Raw genomic sequence first — 23,137 nt, forward strand, 5'->3', positions numbered from 1 at the left:
AAAAAAAAAAAAAAAAGCTGTTAATAATATGAGTGGTGTTCTTACCTGACAGGAATCAATTAGTCCTTCTAGATATCCAGCGCATATCATAGTAGGCAAAATGAGGCCATTATAGACGAACCCACCGTTACATCTGGAACGCTCTATCAAAGGCACCATCACAGCATTCAAAAAATTTGAGGTTTTACCTAAAGTTGGAACATGCAGATGCATAAAGGAACTGGAGCAAATGGGAAAAAGCCAGAGTAGCTTGCAATGGCACCCCAATCAAAAACAAGTCAATACTGCTTTGGGATGCATGCTGAAGTTCACTGTTCAATATAACAAAAAACCGAAGGAGTTTTCAGTGTCCCTTTAAGGGGATGAGAACTTATTTCAACCAGCTGTACACATACAGCTGCCATCACAGCTGTGATCCCGTGATGTTATCTACAGGGCTATAGAAGAGAGTGGGCCTACAAAGATGGAGAGGAGAACCCCTGCAGCAACTCCAAGCAACCTCATGATTAGGTAAGGCAGCAGGGGAATCAGCTGTCTCCTCCTCCCCCATCACTACCCAGATCTTCTATGCCCAAGAAGCTTCACTTCTCCCTTTGAATCATGCTGCCATGACACTGCTGTCTCAGCCTTAAGATGGGAAGAGCAGGAGGGTATTCAGCCTAGAGTTTATACCATGCTGACCATATCCCCATCAAATACAACTCATACACATGAAGGAACTCCTGTAGAGTGCACGCTGCTACGCCATCACAAAAGTAGGGCCCCTGGTCACTAAAGTCTCTGCTGATAACAGAGGGACTGAGAAGATTTCTATTGCTACAGTACCAAGATTATGTTCCCCACTCTGTGATAATCCTTATACCCCAATATAAACATTAGCTGAATTTGCAAATACGCATTACAAGTGTCGCCGCACTACCAGAAATGTTGACTTGGCAAACTTACAGCTTGTACAGCCACATCTGCATAGCAAAACTGCCCCTGGCCAGCAGCACCCTCAGAAGCATAAGCAAGCTGGGCTAAGCAGGCTCCCCTCTAAACTGTATGCAGTGCAGCGACATCTACTTGAGGCAAGCAAGCTGGTCTTGTCACTTGGCAATGCTATTTATTTGCTAAGACACAAAATGAAAACAAACTAGTTCTTTGTCCCCACCTTTTAGGGCTGCACATCTTACCTCCTTGTTGTAGGGCTCCCCATCCAGATATCCAGCACGACTGATTAGGATTGAACATCATTCCAAGGTTTGGCAGACAAATTGGTGCTGTAAAATCTGTGAAATAAGAACATGGCCATAATCAGTAAACCTAGATGAGTGCACATGAATAAAGATTCAACAGAAAGTTGTCTGAACAGGACAAGAAACACCGGGATTGAATACAAGAGGAACTGAGGGCTCTTATACATTTGCAAGGAGCCTGCTCGCTCCAGCAACCTCCAGCATCACGTGCACCAGTGTCCCTGTGCTGAAAAATGGTGGTGGGGCACTTTAAACTAAAGCTTGTTCAACATAGGCGGAGGAAGAAAAAAAATTGGGGGCAACTGAGTGGGGGAAGGGGAAAGGGCCACGGGGAAGAGCAGCAGAAGCAGCATTTCCTTGCTCCAGCTGCCTCCCAGCCCTGACCACATCAGCCCCAGCTGCCTCCCCACCCAGGCCCCAGGGGTCTTGATCTGCTCTTTGTCCCCCACAGCCCATGGAAATAAAAAAAACAGATTAAAAGAAACTTACCTGTCTGTGGCTGGACCAGCTGCAAGCGCGCAGTGTAGCCAAGTGTGCGCACCACTCCCCCCACCCAGCAGCCAGGCTGCTCTAAGGCAACGCCTGCTGCTGCCCTGCGTTTAGGGGGGCTGAGCCCCATTAGCCCCCTCCCTTCCACCGCCTATGTTGTTGAATGAACTTTAGTTCAAAGTGCCCCACTGCCATTTATCAGTGCAGGGATGCTGATACACGTGATACTCTGGGTGCTTGTAATTAGCAAGACTCTTGGAGCTGCACTAATTAAAGCACCCCCCATACCACCTGAAGCATGTGTATAAACGCCCCAGGAGTCCATATTAGCACTTCTTCATGTGAGGGCTCCTTCCCGCTACTTCAGTTCCTAGCAAATAGGTGTTGGGGTCATGAAGACTGTCAGGTGGAGAGCTCTGTCAGCCACTCAATCCAACTTCTGTACAAACAGCAGAAGGGCAGGCCTCCTACCTGTTTCTCAGTTTTGAGTTGAACATCTTGGGGGATGGATATAGCCAATCAAGCAGCCATTACCTGTTTAATTACTTAAGAGGTTAGTGACAGATCTTTGGACAGAGACTTTTTTGGGGGAAGGGCAGTGAGAAGGAGATAAAAAACATTTTTTTCCCCCTGAGACATGGATTGAGGGCACATCTTAGTTAAAAACAGAACAGCTTACTTGGGCACCAAATATTTTCTTTGCAGATCATATTAAAAGTAAGTGCGACACTTCCATCATAAATTCCAAACGGATTGTGCACTAGGCTGACAAGCATGAAAGTATGCTAAACAAGACAGTTCACACCTCAACATGCAAGATATGCGCTATTCTTGGCAAACTGACTTTGCCAAGCAGCAAGGCAAAGCTCTTTTATGTTATTTCTGTCTTTTCACCTAGTCTTATGCACCACTTTTCACCAGTGCATCTTTCTAGAATGTATTTAAATTTCAGGTAACTTAAACACTGTTTCATTTGCCTTTATCTAGGATTCTGGAGTAGAATGTGTCATTGCCATAATGATTCCTCAGGCATCCCTCCCTGGGTGTGGACTATGATACTTCTTCCAGCTGTCAAATACCAATTTCACATTTTAAGAAGGGCCTATATCTGTTCTGCACTTTTCGCTACAGTGTGGCAATCTGCAGCTGTGCGCAATCCATGCAGGAACTGGAATAGTTCTTCATGTCTCCCCAGAATTTTCATCTTGGAGACTCTGAAAGGCCTTGATTTAATATCCTGCATATATTTCAGTTTAGAGTGAGGTCATTTCCATCACTGTTGTGTTTATATTGAAAAAGGAATTATTTTTTCTTATTTCATCTTCTACTGTTGAATTGCATAAGAACTATATATTGTTTATGGCAAAAACTAGGACATCTGAAACACTGATGGATGTATTATAGAATTTGTATGCATTAAGTTCTGAGAGTTTCACTAAATCCTTTGTCCTCTTTTTGTGCCAAAAGAAAAAAAAAAGGTCTTCATATTATGTGCATAAGGCTTGTGTGCTGCAACACATTCTAGATTGTGGAACTATTGGATGGTAACTGATACAATGAGCAGGTCATCAACACGTAGCATAGACTGGGTTTCTCACTCATTTAAAAAAAAAAAAAAAAAAAAGGATAGTTTTCAGGAAAAATATTCCTTTTTACACTTATGACCTGCCAGCTCTTGGGGAAGAGGCATGCTGTAATTGCATCCCTGCCCTACTCTCTATTTTCTTGCCTTTCTACATAACTCATGCCTTCACTGCATATCTTATTTTGTTGCAATTTAAATATTCATTTTTGAAGGTTGCATGTTCAAGTCTACACTGAAAGGGGAAGAGGGTATTCTATAAGTGGCCTGCAGCAGTGTAACTAGGGTGGGGTGACAGGGTCCACCAGCCCAGGTGCTGACAGGGATAGGGAGTTGGGGGGAAAAAAAAACAAAACAGCTTTTGTCCTGGTCATGCAATTGTGGCAGCAACAGGAAGTCCCTGTGTGTGGCAGCTGCCCCAAGCACTCAGCTGCATTGTTATGCTGCTGGTGACCAGGGATGTTTGAAAATGGGAGTTACTACAGCTTTAAGATTTTACTTTCAACAGCAACAGAATACATACTTGTAAAACTCACTGATGTCTGTAATTTCATAAGGGCAACGTCATTGTCTTTAGTCTCTGTATTGTAATTTGGATGTGGAATTATTTTCTGTACTCTGTGTCCACTTCTCATACGCATTTCATCCTGCGTTAGAATCCCAGCAAAAACTTTCCAGTAATATGGATCCGAAAGCTGTCTAGAGAGAAAAGGGTAGATTATTCATTATTGTAGTAAACAACGTGAATCAACTCATCCTGCAGCACCAATGTTATTTCAAATTTCAGGGGGGGTTCTCCTCTCCCCCCCTTTTTTTTTTTGCAAGCTGGCAAGCACATGCATTGAACAGTAAATAGTGACCTAGGATATCTATTTTTCCCCAGCCTCTCCTTGGTTGCCAAGTTTAAATAAGCAAGCCAAGTATTAACCATTTGATTAGTAATTGCAAATAATGTTTGAAACATAGAAGTGTGAGAAATCAAAAGATAATAGAAAACCAGGTTTTATACAGTTATTGCAGATATGCCTGCAATGAGACGGCACAGACAACAATTTAGGGAGATAGTCACACTTCTGAAGTCATGTTGCCAGTGTGTAGACTGATAATGAAAACAGAAGACAATATACTGAATACTGGAAAGACTTATATATCAAATAGTTATCCTATTTTAAAGGCTTGTTTCGTACACTGGTTATATAGAGCTATATTCTGCAACTTCATTCAGATGGTCTGAAACCAGTGGAAGATTGTATTACTGACTTCAGGATCAGGCAGTTCCTCTGCAGATAGTCTCATGTTTCAGTAGGCCTGCATATCTTCATAGGCACTCCCCAAAGAATAGGACAGTATAAGCCACCTACTCCTACACCTGGTGAAGTTTAATATCTACAAAATCTTCAGTGTTTTGCACAGTACAAATAGGAACTTAAAATTAGCTAGAGTTGTCACATGAGTGAGATCTTGCATTACAAGCCAAGTAGAAAATGAAGACTTACAAGCAGTTTCTACATGGATTACTTACTAGCCTAATTGCTTTCTCTCCACTACTAGCCCGCTTAGAACAAAAAAATACAAAAAGACTGACTCTTTTTCACTCGTTTAAACCAGGATAAATAAATAAAAAACATAAGCAATACTGTTTTCCTGGCTTCCCTTCAGACTCTGAGCATTTCCAGGTAGTCAGATGTCCTTGTTGGCCATTACAAGAATTAGTAAGTAGCTAAACTCAGGATGTGTTTTACTCCTGAATATAATTTGTGGTGCTTCAAATGCTGTTTATGTTTTGTTTCTATAGGCTGTTATTTAATTAAGTGTGTTGAAAAGTAAAATTTAACAAGTTTTTGTAGACTGAATTAACTCAAGTTAGCACTGTTCTTCATGTATTATATTTGTTATCTATATATTTCACATTAATCTGATTCCCCAACTCAAACACAATCACACCTCCTGGATGTCACACGTGGCTTGCAGGATGTATGATTTGGGGATCAATCCCAGCTGTGCTGTATTTGCCAGCACAAACTGAGCCCGGGATCATGAGCCTGGGCTCCCCCTGGATCAGCAAATTGAAAGCTGGGTACCCAACAATCAGCCAATGGTCAGCTTGGCCAGGGGGCCACACTAAGGTCTGGAACCAGCTCTGATGCAGCCCCTAATGAACTGACAAAACCAACTGACTATTGGTCCAGTTAAATCCTGGCCAGTGCTGCTTGGGGAGGGGTGTAAAGTCCTGAGCAGGTTAAGTTCTTTGGCTTCCCCCCGACCCAGCCTCCAGGTGGGCCAGAAATCAGGTGATTGCCAGCAACACACTGAAATTTAGGCACCCTACAAATGAGCCATAAAAATGTCTACATTACATGTAGAATATTTTTATGGTTTGCTCCCCATTTTGAGGTGCCTTAAATTGGTAGCACATGTAGCACCCTTCCTGTTTATGCCACAATTAATACATTAACTGCAGCATAAATGTAATGTATAGAAGGGACCCTAGTCCTTTTTACTTTCTATATGTACTTGCATTGTTCAGGTATACATGGCAAAATTTAACTTTCTCCATTTCCTCAAGTCACTGTGTCCACCATTCCAAAAGCGTATAACTAATGATAGCCTGTTCAATACTACAAGTCATTAATTGAGTTCCAAAAATCAGTACAATACAATTGTTCAGGACTTACCCTTCCACACAGTGTGCTGCTGTCACTACCCATTCGGGGGTGATGAGGGAGCCTCCGCATATATGATTGTTCTGGATGTGAAGGCTGACCTGCCATGGCCATTGCCCCAGTGATGCAGCACTTCCACCCACAATTCTGCCTTTAGGCGTCAGGTTCTTACGGGAATAGCCACACTCTGGAAAATATAGGGGATTGTTAAAGCACAACAAAGAGCATAAAGAGAACTTTTTCCCCACTGTCACGTCTTTCCCCTCCAAGTTGCCAACTGCGAGTCTCAGGATCATGGTCACACAAAACACCACTGGATTTTCTTATTAATTTTTTGTTCTCGCCATCAGCAAACAAACTAGAGAACCTAGACCCTTGCAGCCTGAAGCTATCTGTTACTGTTAAACTGCTGTTTAAATGCATTATGACTGTCTGGTTGGGGCTGTGGTGACTGCCATCTCTAACATTTCAGACTACTGCTTAAAATTTGAAGGGTCCAAGACAGTAGCAGACTCCTAATTTTCCTTAAATGATTCACCCACTAGAGGGCAGCATAGATCCAGGCCAGAACCCATGCGGCCCATTTGCCTTCCGTTTCTTACTTGTCTGTCCATAAGGTTAAAAACAAGAGGTCACCTAAGGAAGTGTGCTGTGGCACAGCTGATCCATTTCACTGGGCGGAACACATGTTGCTCCTTGTTGGTTCAGGACAAGAGGCAGTGTGATCTCCCTGCTTCCTCTGCTCAGCCAGACCTGCCAGCCCCCACCCTGGGATCACAAAGGGGACCTGGTCTGGCAAAACTGGGAAGGATGTTCCCCTGCTCAGCCAGACTTGCTCCTGCAATGGCCAGAGACAGATCTGGCAGAGCGGGGAATCCAACTTCTCTGCTTATGGAAAGGCACCGGAGATTTTGTAAATGAGAAAAGTAGGCAGGTGCTCCAAGCTTTGAGGGTCCCTTAAGCGCCAAGAGCATCTGCTCAGACTGGCTGGAGAGTACAAACAGATCACTTTCTGCTCTCCCACCACAAAGCTAATAGATTTCTGCCACAATAAAGCAGCCGTGTCTAATACTACCTTCTGTTGCGCCACTGATTTTCTTTTGATGTGGTGCAACAAAGGGTAGCAACATCCATTAGCTCACCATTTGGACTGCCACAAAAATTTTTATGGGAGCACAAATGAAACGTTATGCAACATCTGTTTCCACCCCAATTTGGTAATTTTTTAATGGAAAACAGGGTAGATTTTGCACCTTATAGATTAACCAGAGTAAATGATAGGTATCAAAGTGTGTGTGATCTACTTTGGTTAGTCTATAAGGTGCAAATCCCCCGCCCCCCAGCTGATTGACGTCAGACTAAACATGGTTAAGTACCTGTCTGGGCCAGCAATCCCTCACCTCCTTTCTACAGACTCATAAGTTCAAATTCCACATTAATGGTCCCTCGCATCATTCCAGGAGCAAAAAATATACTAAGTGTATAGGTTGTTGAGAGGACCAGAAACAGGTGGCATGGCAACCCACACTCACCAGAACTGCAGGGATCCCTTTTAGCCATCAGCATGCAGAAGGGAGTGGAGGAGAACGAAAGCTGGGGGTAAAAATGGGGCTAGTCACTCTCTCCCTACAAATTTTTAGTCCAAGCTTTTAAATCAGAACTATTGCTTTCAGCATCCTAATAATATACCTGGCAAACCAGAGGACTGTTCTCCGTTCCCACCCAGGAAAGTTTTGCCCAAAATGCTTCCTTAAAAAAAAAAAAAAAAAAAAAGACAACTTTTCAAATTAGTCCTATGCCATTTTATTAAGAGTTGGGAAAGGGTCTATATTCCACCAAACTTGGAGATGGGGGAGGTGGATGTATAGCAGTATGACTATTGCTTATTTTCGTAAATGATTAATAGCAACTAAAGGGTGGCAACTGGGGAGAAGGCAAGAATAAGTACAAATGTATGAATTTATACCTATGCCATATTCATGTTCCTGTTCTAGATCCCATAAAAGGGAAGCACAGCTCCCCACTTAAAAGGCTGAACAGCCAGAAGAATTGTATGGACAAAAGATACTGCATATCTTTGAAGTATCACACCTACAGATAAGCCTCTCTGTCCCTAGTTGTTTGCAAAGGAATAGAGTGTCCTTATGAAATTGCATCAATAGATACAGAAAACCTGAAAAGAGCTGTGTTCCCAAAAGCTTATCTAAATACCACCCCCAACTACAGAATTAGTCTAATAAAAGATATCACCAAAATAAATCTCACATATTTCCTGGACCATCACAGCTATATTACTCAAACCCCTAATAAATAGATACAAGATATTTTACATAGAATAGGACACTTTACCATGGGGAGCACAGGATGGAAATCAAACCCAGTTATGGGAATCAAACCCAGTTATAAGCAAAACCAAAGAGAAAATTCTCCCACCACCTGTCTCTCCAGAAAGGAAGCATCATCTGGGTGACAAAAATTCCACACACGGCCTTACAAAAATCTTGAGAGAAAAATGATTCAGTGATAAGGAGAGATTAAGAAATTTGAACTGTGGGCTGGTTACTGCTTAAGTGTAATGTGTGCATAAGCAATGTTTCTTGGACTTTCCCACACAACATATAATACTGGACTCTGGTATTCAACCTAGAATCCAGTCATACAGGTCTAACCTTATATGACAACTGCCAAACAAGACTAATCACAAGCAATTCATTCCAAAGGCTGGTACAGAATCATGGGGTTGGAAGGGTCATCTGGTCCAACCCCCTACACAGACACAGGGACAATACTCCTAAATCATCCACGACCACTACTTATCCAGTGTCCTTTTGGAAACCTCTTGTGAAGGAGATTTCACAGCTCCCCCAGACACTCTATGCCATATCTCGCTGTTTTAACAATAAGGAAACTTTCCCCGTATATCTAATCTTAGATCTACTTTGCTACAAAACTGGAAGCCATTGCTTCAAGTCCTGCTCTCTACAGCAGTTCTCCCACTTCTTAAATAGCAGCTTTTCAGATATTTGAAAACTGCTATCTTTAATCACCTTTAATGTAAGCTAAAGCATGACTTCTTCTCTCAAACTTTCCTCATACAGATTGAATTTCAACCCCTTTGTTGCCTGCCTCTGGACTTTCCCTAACTTTTCCACATCTTTCAAATATGGAGCCCAGAACTACACACAATACTGTAGATGTGATCTAACCAGTACAGAGAAGAGTGTCACTATTGCCTCCTATGTCTTACACCCAATACATAGATGGACAAAAGCAATTTGTGACTCAGTCTACTTGCTTCCTATCTCCCCCTCACTCCCAAATTTCAGATTTAAAAATATAACCAAAAAACATCTCTCCCATAAAAATAAAATCCAATTCTAAGGGAAGAAATCTTGCACAGCAGATTTCCAGACAGATTCAGTGAAAGTGCATATAGAAAAGGTTATACGTTACTGAAGAAACACAAAACACTTACTTATGCAGCGCAGAGAAACCACTGTTCCCAATGCACAGGAATCACTGCAATAAAAATGAGCATGCGACTGTTTAGTATTCATATGAAGCACGTAAAGTTACAATTTAACAGATGGTAATCAGAGGTAGGTCTCCCCAGCTGCCTCAGTTACCTTTGCTTCATGGACAGCACCTATGCATTCCTGCCCCCTCCTTATTCAAGAATTCTTACGCCATTGCTTCAGCCCCACTTTTTCTGACTACCCTCCCAGCACTCGAGTGCCTTTACCATTTCCTCCATTTACACCAGCATACTGCAGAGGAATCTGGTTGTGATTACAACTGCCAGACGCACAGAACTCCAAGGCATATAAGCACAATGAGTGAGGTGAATGGTGACTTGCCTTTGTAGCCACTGGTTGGCTCCAAATCATTCACGTTACAGTATGTCAAAAAAAGGGAAGAGGAGGAAGGGAATTTTGCGAGTGCAGCAGCCTCTGCAGCAAAATCTGAACTGAAAAAACTCGTTATATATAACAAAAAAAAGTTTAATAAAAGCAGTTGAATTCAGAGCCTGTCACCCTAGCAAGTATCCTGTTTCATCTGTAGTCACATAAAACACAGTACCAAATGTTGCAGCTATTTTATGCTTGGTACAATTATCAAAACAAAAATTCAAGACAGTAACATCATGGCTGACTAGTTATATGACAGTTTCTACACCCTTTTAGAAGTGTGGGGACAGAGGGAAATGGGGAACTGTTAAGGAAGTAGGTTTGCTACAGGAAACAAGGTGAGAAAGGGAGTGGGGGAAAAAAAAAAAAAAAAAATCAGTGTCCTTGAAATTTGTCAAACTTCCGAAATAGGATTTGGAAAACAAATCCCTAGAAAGATAAATGTCAGGAATAATTTAATAGTTGGAGGTTTAAAGATGATGAAGAATAATTATTCCATATCAAGCATGGGACTGTCTTCCCCTGCTCCCAATCCTAAAAATAAGGTAATAATATAAAGGGAGGCTAGCCCTAATAAAGATGGAAGACACACCACCTACAAAAGTGGCAATGAGAATGCAAAAAAAAAAAAAAAATTGTAGTAGTTTATACTTAAATACCTGTTATACAATCTCTTGTACAAGTCTATATTCCCAGCACTTGTGTTCAGTCTCAGAAAGCTTTTAGCTCCTTTCTCAATTGCTGTTCTCCCACTAGAGTAATAAGTATTTCTGTAAAGGACATAAGGTTTAGTTATAATAGTGATGTGTCATGTAGAAGACTAATTAAGAACAAACCCAACAAGCAATCCCACCAAAAAATAAATAAATAAAAAAGAAAGATTTTGCTTCAATCTAAAGCAGATCAATAGTTATAGAACATTAAATAAAACCACAATTAAGATGTACAGCAGAAGAATTAAACTTTACTTTCTTCCGTAATTGTTCTCAGTGCCCATTTACACCAAACAATAATGTTTTACTTTAAACTAATTTCGTCATGATCAACAGCTCTACCTACTGCACAGACTGAGGGTTATGTCTACAACACTTCCAAAGCTCTCTAAGGAACTGCCTGCCTGGTCCCACAAATGTATGCCAAGTCCAGAAGTATGGAAGTGAAGCTGCACGGAAGGATACTGTGATTAAATGGTGGCACTCTTATGAAAGACCACCATGAAAAGTGATCAATGTCCTCAACAGGTCAGGACTTTCTGTGCAATACTCACCATAATGAACTAGTTTGGATAAGGATGCATTTTATAAAGCAATTTTATTCTCATGTTCTGCTTGCATTATAAGCACAAACTTTCCTCCTACCATTGATTGAATGTTATGTATTACATGCTTTAACACCACTTCATTTTGCTTCTGCGATAACATATAACCTTTTCTACATTGTGTCTCTTCTATTTATGAAAACTGGACTAGTAATTTTACAGCAGATATCCATTTTTAGGAGTGGGGGGAGGGGGGAAACAACATAACGAAAGGATTGCCTTGGATGTACATCTTCATTGCTTTAGTTTCACAAGTAGGTTTCTTATACTTACACATTATACCCCATGTCTTTACATGCTGTCTTTCCATAGTCATCATTCCAGTCATCTGCACATACAGAATGCCAGGATTTGTTCTCTGATGAGTAGACCTCCAGAATGAAATTGGGTCCATAGAGCCTAACTGCCACCAAGAAAGACAACATTACTGACCTCATTCCTCAAAGCCCAGGGCATTCACATTGCTAAAAAAGGTATTTTTATTTTCTGTTGCTATAAACAAGCAGCAAGAGTACCAAAATCAAAATAACAGAAGAAGATTGTTACACGTATTTGAAACTAGCTACTAAAAGCATTGGTCAGTGTTGTCCCTTATAGTCAGTTCCCCATCTGGTGTGGTCTTTCACATAGCAACAGGACAACTGCCCCCCACTCCCCGCTTCTGAATAGTAAGAATAGGCTTTGTGGGATTATAACAAATCAGCAAAAGTGCAAAGAAGTGCAGTACCTGAAGCTGTCTTATATGAACTAGATTTCAAGTTGATGCCGTCTCTTTAAACAGATATTTTTGTCAAATTTTAATTTTCTGGAGGATTACATAAAAATGTGTTTATTTTGCCCAAGTCCACTTGAATGAGTTACTAGCTTAAAAGATATATTTACATTGTGTTATTTGTCTCTCTTTACTGTGTGATCTTTAAATTTTCCATGCCTCATCCAGAGGGTAAGAATGAAAAGCAGTAATTAGATAAGAAGGCAAAAACATTATGTTCTCTCTTAGCATAAAAGGTCAGGAGCACAGATCTGACATGGAAATGTTTTCTCTGCCTCTTTCGGGCATTAAATATAAAGATACTATGTACTGTACATGGCAGAAAGAGGGAAGAAAGCAGGTCAGGCCAAAGATAATTGCAAAGAGACCCAATTGTGCATCCAAACAAGGGGGAAAGGATATTAAAGCAAGCAGAGCTAAAGCATACACCAGAGTACCAAAGGCAACATAGGGCCGAGAGAAGCAACCAGTACATCTCCACCCCAAAGTAATTTTCTTGAAAAACACGCAGATATTTTTAAAAAAAAATCAAGACAGGTATATCTTTTGAAACTGCATGTTTATGATCTCCACCACGAAATAGTCTCTTCAGATATCTTCAGCTCAGCATGAAAGCCTTTAATTATTTCTTTAACTGAAGTCATTAGCAAGCCTCCTACCCTGAAAGTTACTTAGTGTTTTTTGCAAAGCAAGGTTTTTGGTGGTGATAGTATTGTTGATCTGGTGGGCGAGTGAAGGGAAATTCTTACAGAGGAATTGTAGAGAGGATATGAAATAAGCCAACTCACGTCAACGAATTCAAGCAGAATCGTAGGAACACAATTTCCTATAGACTAAGTATGAGACACATCTTCAAGTAAATTAACTTATGATTTCTAAACTAACCTAATTAAAACTGCCACAAAGCCCTGCACGCACCTTTATATCAGCTTAGCAAGCCATTAGGAATAAATTTGGGATAAACTAAGTCAGTCTCAAGCCAAAATAGGACAGTCCACACAGGCTTCTGAATCAGTTTAAATTGGTTTAATGTTGCATCATACATAAACTAAGCTGGTAAAACTTAGAAAAATACAGTTTTACCTTTGCATACTTGAAGTACCTACCACATCGGTTTTCATCTTCACCATTAGGACAGTCGAAGTGTCCGTCACACCACTGGGATGATGGCACACATTGTCCTGAAGACCCACATTCTATTGAAGAATCCAAACACGGATTCTGCACTGCAAGGACACAAACGCACAACCATTAATTTATCTTAAGGTTCATTTATCCACAAATTATTATTTCTACTGACTTTTCCAGCAGCATAATCAATTTAGTTAAGATAGATGTGAAAAGATTATTAACTGAATAACTTGGGGACTTCTGTATGAAAAAAAAGAGGGCAAAATGCTGAGGACAAAAATGGAAAAGTAGTTTAGGCTTTTTAATCATACATGTCATCATTAATAATTGTCAAAGCAGTTTTTATTTATTAACTCAGGGCTATCCACCTTCTAAGCACATCGGGGCCCCCCTCTCCCCCACCACTCCACGTACACACTATATCAGGCAGGCACTCGAGCCTTACCCTCAGCTTCCTGAATACAGAGTCACATGCTGCGTTGCAGCACTGGGACACCCCTAGCCATAGGTTTCCGTGAGACCATGGGCTACACCATGGGGCAGGGACAGGAAGTAGAAGCCAGGAGACTTCAGCTGCTGCTGCAGCCATAGCAAAGGAAGGTAACAGCAGCCTGGTGGGAGCCCAGGAACCACAAATTAGCCCTTCACAAGCTGCATGGAGCCCATGAGATGCCAGTTGGACACCTCTGTATTAAGTAATTAGATTTCATGGTAACTCCAGTGAACTTCAAAAGCAGTGTTAAGCTCATAACTCACTCTGCCAGCTATAGCAAAAATTAAATGAAACAGGGAAAGAAAATAGCTCTGTTTAGTTGCCACCTCTTGGTAGATACCATTCTTACAGTGATTGGGATTAATTTAAATCGGTGGTTTTCAACCCATGGTCCACAGTGACTATGTTTGAGGGGTCCACAAAAGACAACTATGATCAGTCTAAAGTATGTGAATCCCCACACTTACAATTCAAAGGGGTCTGCTCCCCCCATTCAAAATTTCCAAGGGGGTCCACAAATGGAAAAAGGTTGAAAACACTGATTTAAAACAACACTTATTTTCACATTAAAATTTGGAAGTCTGTTCAAAATAGCTCCAAATTAAAGGCAACCACACATGCTCTCTCCCTCCACAATTCCTCATTCACTTTTTTCAAGTCAGCTAACACGATGAATGAAAGGAATATGTAAACTTGTTTTGGTTGCGGGGGGGGGGGCGTGTAGTCATTTGCAATTCAGGAGATTTGGCACTGTGTGCGACTGGTGTGATTAGTACAGTTTTCCTATCATCTCAGCAGGCATTCCTTATCCTGCAGGTATTTTTAGTTTAAAAATTTGAAATGAATAAAATCTGAGTCTAGTAGTTTTACTCAGCATCACATTCAACAAAAGTCTAAAGCCTCTAACTTATGTCATTCATTCTTTTCCCTGAAGTCAGGGAATGAAACAGTGTGGGAAGTTTTAAAATTTATTTTGAATTTAAGCGCAGAAGCTAAATGCTTAGTTAATGTTCACTCAAAACCTTAGAGCCAAGCAAGCTCTGAAATAACTTAAGCCTCAGGTCAAAAGTCTTGTAAAAGCCCTTTGCACGGAGTTAAACTGCACTTTACACCACTGTATCTGAAGTGATAACAGCTGTACAAAAGCTGGTGCTATAGTAGTAGCTGTCAGGAAGCTCAGGATGGGCTGATGCATAAGAGTTGGCAACAAGCATGAAAAAAATGGTGGAGGTTAATTGTTTCAAATATATTTACGTGTCATTAAAAAAAGAGGAAAGGAAAACAGCAGCAGTGATGCTGGTTATACTTATAACAGGTAAGTAGCCCTTCAGATTAAAAGCTAAAAATGGATTTTATACCAGGAAAAAAAAAGAGAGAACTAAAACTTCCCTGTCCTAATTCACCATCAGATGGAAAAATGAGACTCTTTCCAAAAATAAGTGTGCCACGACATCTTACACTAGCTTCTTCATAATTTTAATATCATGCAGATCCTTACCAAAATACCAAATAAGGAGTGCTGCAACTACTGCACCTGTGAGGATTACTGCAACAGCTAAGACAATGCATAAGGTTTTCTTAACACCTACAAATAAAAAGGGAGAAAAAGAAAAAAGTTAGAGAAGGAAGCTAACCTTAGATCTCTTATCTGGAATCTATCTGTGCAGAAGTTTAAGGCACAAATATCAGTCACTAGTACGCACGTATAAACCCAGGCAGGCAAGGTTCTTTGGGTAGATGTGATATCTTTTATTAGACCAAATGAGTAGTTGGAAAAAAGTTCTCATCAAGCTTTCGGGCATAATCACCCATAGTGACTGCACCCAAAAGCTTGCTAAGAGCTTTTTTCCAAATACTCAGTTGGTCTAATAAGATACATCACATCTACCCAAAGAACCTTGTCTATGTTCTTAGACCAACACGGCTACAACCAACTACCCAGGCATGAACCTGAAATCCAGAAGTCTCTATAGGCCCACGCCCTTCCAAAGGAAGAAGGTGGTGCTTATGGAATATTTCACTCAGCAGGAGAGCATGGAAAGAAAGATCTTTGATCTATCAGGATATCAAACTACAGCAAACCTGCATGGTAAGAAATCCAGACAAGTCTTACCTGATGTGCACAGTTTCTCAGATGATGGCTTTGGCTGTACTACCACTGTAGCAGGATGTTGAGGAGAAACACTTGGAACATAATGTGGCACTGATGCAGGATGGCTTGTAGGAGTGTACTGTGGATAGTCATTAGTGTTTACAACGTGCCTAGAATTACAGAACCTTTCTGGCTCATAGCCGTGATTTTCATAGTATGGTGGTAGCCCCTAATAACAGCAACAAAAGAGAGGGAAGCAAGAAATAAGAGGGGGGAAGAAACATGTGCTGTGTAATATTGCAAAATCAGAATACAGAAGTTTCTAAAAGAGCGTTTTTGCATACGCGCTATTGATACAATAAAACCCTAATTCAGAAAGGGATCAGTCATGCAATAGAGGATATACAAAATCTACTGAATATTGGAGTGAAAGACAGACACCTTCAGCTACAGGGGGACTACATTTGAGACAGTTTAAATTAATTTCTAATACACTGCCCCTCAAATAAGTCTTGTATGCATATATTGAATTCTTTTAAAATGTTAAATGTTTTGCTTCCCTGGTGATATCTAATATTTCTTTTATACGGTGAAAAAAAAAAAAGACGGCAGAGGAGAACAATGAAACCAATTATACATCAAGAATTATTATAGTCACTAGCAAATAAATCAGGAAAATAAAGAATTACATTTCTGCAAGCTTTCTTAGTTTAATTTTTGGGGGTTATAACCATTTGAACATTAAGATTTCTCAATGATAAACATAATTTTCCAGTTGACAGCACCCCTTTCATTCTAAATATCAGATCTAACTAATGTTCTACTAATATCTCATTACTTTTGTCAAATGCACTACACAACAAACAGGAGTTAGCCTAACAGAATTAAGGTAATTCATAATAGCCATCAGGCTACAACTTGGTATGCAGAATAGGGTTTTTTTTATAATTATTTGTTTGTTTTCTTTCCATCCATGGGACTGGGAAACCCACAGCAGGATACAAGTTAGAAGGAATCAACAACTATAAGCCCCATAACTCTGCATCCTAAGAAGGTTAACTGCATCTCCTCCATACACTGAGACAAGTCTCTTCCTTGTTATACGAAACCTGAAGCAAAGAACTTTGAGTCAAAGTTTAATAGACTAGATTATTAATTAGCGTACTACTCAGTCAGTTATTACCCAAAACAGAATGTTTAACTACTTACTGAGTTTGAGGCCATCCTAGCTATGTCCGCAGTGTCTACACAACAAGTGAGAGAGAACCTGTAAATATAAAAGTGGCTATATAGTTATGATACGAAACAGCCAAAAATTCTGCATAGTAGTTTTCCATTGGAACACGGCAACACAACAAAAGCTAAATAATTTTGAGGTTATATATAGGTTTTATGTTTTGGCAAGAAATCAACCCATTGTATTTCAGTAAGGTCCAAACATCATACAAAAAGCTAAAATATTTCAAATAAAATATTTTTGTGGGGTTTGGGATACACACACATACGATTTTTGTTGCAATTCAGGGCAAAGCCAGCATTTCAAACTCTCCATAGCTCCCACAAGGTGGAAGTTCCAGTTTTCAACCAACTTTAGTTTTGATATAAATCAAGTTGTGAAATGTACTGTCCTAGGTATCGCTATAATTTCATCTATACAATCTATAGCTTCTCAATCCGATAATAAGTGAGAGCAGGAAGCAAACAACATCAAAGCACTATCACATCTTTAAAACATACCTAAAATAAGCAACAATACTGTTGGTCGATAGTCATTGCCCTGTCCTTGCTAGACAAAAAAAAGACTCCAGATACTTCTCAGGGTTAGGGTACTAACCCTCTACCAAGATAAGAGATTGGGAAGCATCAGAGTATTCAGAGCTGCAATGCTGCACAGGTCTGCTGAACTGCTGCAGTCCTGGCTTTTATTTCCAAGGGCTTCTCCAATCAACTGCATACGACCACCCATGTGCTCCAGCTGATCCAGGAAGTGGAGCCCTTTCCTGAATTAAGGGCTGCTCAGCTGTCTGCTGTGGCATTTGCTGAAAACAAAATGGGTTGCAAACCACCTGGATACAAATGATCAAGAGTCTATTGTATTATCCCCACCCCTAGACCACAAAATCAGCCCTGGTTCTTGATTACATTGTGATGTTAGAACAAAATGGCATTAACGGTTTGTTTTCTAAAGACAAGTTAGTCAGACCACTGCCTACTTCAAAAAAGGAAAAGGAAATGTCAGTTGTTTGTAAAGTGGGCAAAAGTACTTCAGACCAACTCAAGTCAGGCTTATTTGTCATACAGGCACAGTGGGCCTACACCAGTGGTTCTCAATCTTTTTAATATTCAAGGCACCCCCCCTTATCAACTCCTATGAATTTAGTATCAACTGGTTGAGAACCATGGTTGTACTGGCTCAGCTTACACCTCAGTGGTTCTCAACCAGCCCAATGAAACTGAACCATCCCCGGCAACTACTCCATAGCCCAGTGAAACTGCACCCCCCCCGCCCAATGCCTCGTATTGGCATCATGACCCAATGAAATTGTTCCACACACTGCTGTTTTCAGGAGGTGGTGGCAGAGGAGCGGACGTTCTTTCCTCCATAAGTTTAATAGATAAGCCTAATGCATGCAGGAGCACACCCTCCTGCCTGTTAGTCACTTCTTGATCTGGCTTCACTGTCTCCTCGAAACAGGTGCACAGGGTAGTTTCACTTGGCTGCAGTGTTGAGAGGAGTTACAGCACCTTGGTTGAGAACCACATCCCTAGACCCACCAGCAAACCACAAGCCCCCCTCAATGGTTACTAGTCATATAACAATTACCTTCCTGGGACAAAGGACATTAAAAAAAAAAGCCAGGAACAGGAGTGCAGGTCAAAGGCTAATAAATTAGGTTTCTCAGGGGGAGGAGGAAGGGGGTACATCTCACAGAGAAAAATTGGTTAGTGCCCACCACCCTTCAAACACCATAAGGAGGTTATGGATATCCTGCCACTGAAATTCTGGCCAGAGACATCCATGGATAAGTAAAAGAAAGACAACCATGCAGTTGCCCAGGTTCCTTCTGGCCAAAGTCTCCTTCTTGGTCTGGCAAACAGACATCTTGGCCAGGGCCAAGAGGAAGTTAACCAAAAGGTTCTATAACTTTGTAGGGCCAAAGACTGTGAGTGCATAAAATAAAAACAGTGGGGAAAAAAGTGCAGCCAGAACCTCAGTAAGAGATTCTTGAGGAGACAGTAGAGGGACTGCAGTCTGATGCACTTGAGATAGAGGGAAACCCTGGTTCACGGGTGTCAGAGGACTCAGTGAAGTGTGTCAGGCACATGGCCATATTGATAGCTCTATGCAAGAACTACCTGCCGAGGTCCCTGGTAGCTTCTGCGACTAGGATGAAATACAGGCCAGTCCACTGGGGACTCTTGTTCGCAGCCAAGGCCCACCATCTGGTGTCTGGACAGGTCACGATGGCAGGATGTTGAATAGCATGGAGCATGAACATGCAGAGCCTGTGGTGATGGGCTATTAGGAAGGGAACTGCTCCCCCAGCCTAAATGACATGGTGCAGTGAGGTGTTTAAGGGGGAGGAGAATAGGACAGCACAGGACAGTGCTGGTGAGGCAGAAGCCCCCCCAGTCTTGTGTCAGGACCCTCAGAGGAAAGGCAGAAAGAAGTCGTGTGTAGTGTTCCTTTTCAAAGTTGAGAACTCTAACAAGATTTCAGCTCAAAGTTCATCTTACAACAAGATGAACACAGAAAAAGTGTGCTTTATAAAATGTAGTATATTGACACAATGTTAAGTATTCTACAGCAGCAACTAATTTGGCTGCAAAAGTGCCACATACCCAGAAAAGATGAACCATGGAACCACTCCTGCCAGAGCAATTAAAGCTCAGAAACAAACTCAACAGGTCATTGGGTAACACAAGGTGCTACTCTTTCCATGACCTGACAATGCAAAGTTCGTGCTATTGTATTTGCTGTGCACATTTACTGATCTACACACATTGTCATTCATTCATCTTGCTGATGTTTATAACTTGGATCCCAGGACACTAAGAAAAGACCACAAAAAAAAAGTTAGCTGGCTCAGTTATTAAGTTATTCTGAAAACCAGTCCCACAAATCATAATGACCTATTTTAATTGTCTTCTGCTTTGCAATCAGTTTTCTTCCCATTTGTATGCTATAGACACTGAACCTGGATCAGAATAAGAGTGGAAACAAACATGACCATTCATTGCCTTTCTGCTGCCATAAAAGGTTTTATGGCAGTACAAAGCAACATCAGATAGACACCCTTACCTTTTGTCTTGCCACAGTAGGGCCGCAACAAAAGGTAGTAATAATATTATGCTGCTTTATTGTGGCAGATGTCTATTTGTTTTATGATAAGAGTGCTGACAGCTCTGGCAGCAGCTGCCCACACCCTCCTGCCACCCTGGTCAGGCACATCCCAGGCTTGAGGGGCCCAGTCCTGTGCAGAATTGGGACCCTCAAGCCCCAGGAGGGCCTGTCAACTTTCCCTGCCTCCAGAAACATGCCCCCCATCAATCTCCGGTGTGAATCCAGGAGTGCAGATGGTCAGAGTTCCCCACTTTCAGAGACTCGCCCCAGAGATTGTCAGAGTTGCATCTCTAGATCTCCAGTGATCTCCAGCTTTCTCTCCTTCCACAGACACGCCCCAGAGCTCCCTGGGGATGTCTCTGGAAGCAGGGAAAGCCAGGACATGATGGTGCAGACCTGACTTTCCCTACTTCCAGAAACAAACCCCTGGGATCTCCTGGGTGTGTCTCTTGAAGCAATGAAACACAGTAACCCACTGTCTTGCCTGTTGATCTTGCGGGACAACAAGTGACGAGTTTTATCCAATGAAGTGGATCATCTGTTCTAGGGCACAGCCTGGCATAGCTGAGACATCCCCAGATGAAGCACATATTTCTAGCCCAAGTGATTCAGAAGGATTTTTTAATATTCCAGTTAAACAGAAATGCTCATCATCCAAAACAGGTAGCAATTCACATAGACCTCAGCAAGAGGAGCGCAGGTCAGAGGATGAAAAAGTTTGGCAGAAACACCAGAAAAAATTATCCTGTGTACAGCTAGAATGTTGGCTGCATTTGCAACTTCTCTTACAAGTGCAATATTCCTTTATTCCTTCTTCCATATATATTGTACTTTCTGAAAGCAAAGGTCTTGACATCTCTAGGCATTATCGTACGCATAAGCTTACTGTTGCACCCATCACAACAAGCAGTTACTGTATATATTAACAGAACACAATTCAGGATAAAGGACTACAAAATGCTTTAGAACCTACATATGAGTCTCATTTTACTCGCTACTAACAGTACATCTGCTTGGCACTAAATCGTGCATTGTAGGTAGTCAAGTTCACCGTGCAGACAATACACAAGGTTCAAATTTCTTTGGCAGCAGATTGCAACAGCACCCTCCACCAGTTAAGAATATAACATGCTGGTATTAGCAATTTAGGGGGAAAGAAAAAAAGAAAAATACCCAAAACAAAACTATGGGAAACACTTAGGCCAATGGAATATTACTACTGTTATTCAGGTAGGATGATTGTATTAACAGCTTGTTTTCTTACTTAGAAGTGCAATGGAAGCCAGAAGACCCAAGTTGTCAGAACATCTATCTTTGGTCACAGCCACTCTCCATTAGCTCTTCATGATGTTATAGTTGGCACATGAAGTTGACCTTAGGAAAGGGACACTGCTGGAAATGTTTTTTTGTTCTCTGAAAGAAAAAAAAATATGTATGAAAAATAATGATAATTGACACCAGAAATACTGTTTCTTAAATAAAATTTAACCTTAGTCTACACCAGTGTCTCTCAGCTCCTGGTCACAACCCACAAGTGGGTCACAAGAATATATGAAAGGGTCACAAACAAACTTTAAAAATGAATGAACAAACTTTAAAAACGGATTATCCTTTAAACAGAGAAAAACGCAGGAAACTGTGGCTTCTCCCTTGCAGGCTGGCAGAGTTCCAGCCTCCAAGGGGCTGCTTGGGGGCCATCCTGCCCATTGGCGACACATGGGGGTGCACACGGGTGCACATGCACCTCCTGAGAAAAGCATTGCCGATGCTGCTGGCAGTTGCTGCTCACCACCCCCTCCCTCCCTCATGCCACCGACACTGCAGCGGCCACCTGCAGGAGTTCTCCACTTGCTGCTACCTATGGGCAGTCACCGTGCCTCCCCCCTTGCCCCCCCAGCCTCCAGGGCACACATTATTCATGTCCCTGCCCCACACACACCCACCCCCTGTGCTCCACACACTGGGGAGCTAGGACCTGGGAGCAGCAGGTCAGGAGAGGGGCATTGGGTTGGGACTGGCCATCAACATTTACAAATGGGTCCTGGTACAAAAAAGGTTGAGAACCACTGGTCTGCACCAGGATGCTTTTGTCATTTTCTATGGTGGAACCTAGACCTCGTGGAACACATGCAGTAGGCATTTTTCCACTGCTAGAGTTACACCAGCTTCCCCAAAAAACAGGAGCTCAGCCCCAAAAGACAAGGCACAGCTGCATCTACACCAGGAAGTCTGCCAACATAGCTAAGTTATTTAAGCAAAACAATCTTTTCACACTCCTGGCTGGCACAGCTCTATAGCAGAACTCTAATTTAGACAAGGCCCCAAAAGCAGTTCAAGAGAACAGAGTACATCTATAGTTCTGCATGCAGGCACCAGGTTGGGAGGGAGGAGGGGATGCCAGACCATGAGTATTTCACACTAGAAATGATTAACTTCCTAGAAATTAAATACACAACCAATTTTAACCATACAGCTCTGATGCTGTAGGACTCACGTTTTTTACATTATCCTGTGATGTGCTCCAAAGAATAGTCACACATCAGGTCCAATCATATTTCCATTGATTTCAACAGAAAGACACACTATCTTCACTAGCATGATCTGAAGGAATTGAGTGTGATGCCCTCTTAGAACCCCTTCCCTCCTACTCCACAACAGCAATCTTTATGAAGGGATTTTTGAAGATGTCAGCCAGCTTGGACGCCAGCATCTTTGTTCTTCCTTCTAGTTATTACCCTATGAAGGTTTTAAACTACCATTAGTTATTAACTGGTGTAAAAGGGAAGAATGAAGCTAATGCAGTCATCAGCAACACTTTCAACAGAGCCTTAGGTTTGAGTTCAAAGGCATGTCAGCATCACCTATTACAATGTCATGGAGTGATACATGGACAAGCTCTAACTGAACTACCCCAGATAACTGCATGCGGTACAACTACATTAGTACATTCATCTGAAAAGGTTAATTGGCCCTGCAGTGATGCAGGGACTATTAGCCTAGGCAGACCACTGTGCTAACATGGCTTTCCTGCTTCTGCTACCCATGCTAACAGATTCGAAGTGAGCTCAACTGCATGCATAGTGCCATTTGCACATACCCCAAGACC

At 41.6% G+C, this 23,137-nt stretch overlaps 1 protein-coding gene across 1 annotated transcript in view; it reads right to left on the reverse strand.

Annotated features, from left to right (window-relative positions):
• Positions 1-22,851, reverse strand: part of TMPRSS2 (transmembrane protease, serine 2) — a 25,290-nt gene extending 2,439 nt beyond the window's left edge. Inside the window, exons 1-13 of the mRNA XM_019528972.1 lie at positions 22,526-22,851; positions 21,296-21,444; positions 16,896-16,953; positions 15,708-15,915; positions 15,093-15,179; positions 13,077-13,196; positions 11,472-11,601; positions 10,540-10,650; positions 9,448-9,491; positions 5,985-6,159; positions 3,833-4,008; positions 1,176-1,271; positions 46-188 (exon numbers count right to left, since the gene is read on the reverse strand). Of these exons, the coding sequence (XP_019384517.1) occupies positions 46-188; positions 1,176-1,271; positions 3,833-4,008; positions 5,985-6,159; positions 9,448-9,491; positions 10,540-10,650; positions 11,472-11,601; positions 13,077-13,196; positions 15,093-15,179; positions 15,708-15,915; positions 16,896-16,910 (1,305 nt within the window). The 5' untranslated portion in view covers positions 16,911-16,953; positions 21,296-21,444; positions 22,526-22,851. The remainder of the gene's footprint in view (positions 1-45; positions 189-1,175; positions 1,272-3,832; positions 4,009-5,984; positions 6,160-9,447; positions 9,492-10,539; positions 10,651-11,471; positions 11,602-13,076; positions 13,197-15,092; positions 15,180-15,707; positions 15,916-16,895; positions 16,954-21,295; positions 21,445-22,525) is intronic.
• Positions 22,852-23,137: the final 286 nt, after the last annotated feature.

This window comes from Crocodylus porosus, unplaced genomic scaffold, assembly GCF_001723895.1.
Source record: "Crocodylus porosus isolate Cpor-Errol unplaced genomic scaffold, CroPor_comp1, whole genome shotgun sequence".
NCBI classification, from domain to species: Eukaryota; Metazoa; Chordata; order Crocodylia; family Crocodylidae; genus Crocodylus; species Crocodylus porosus.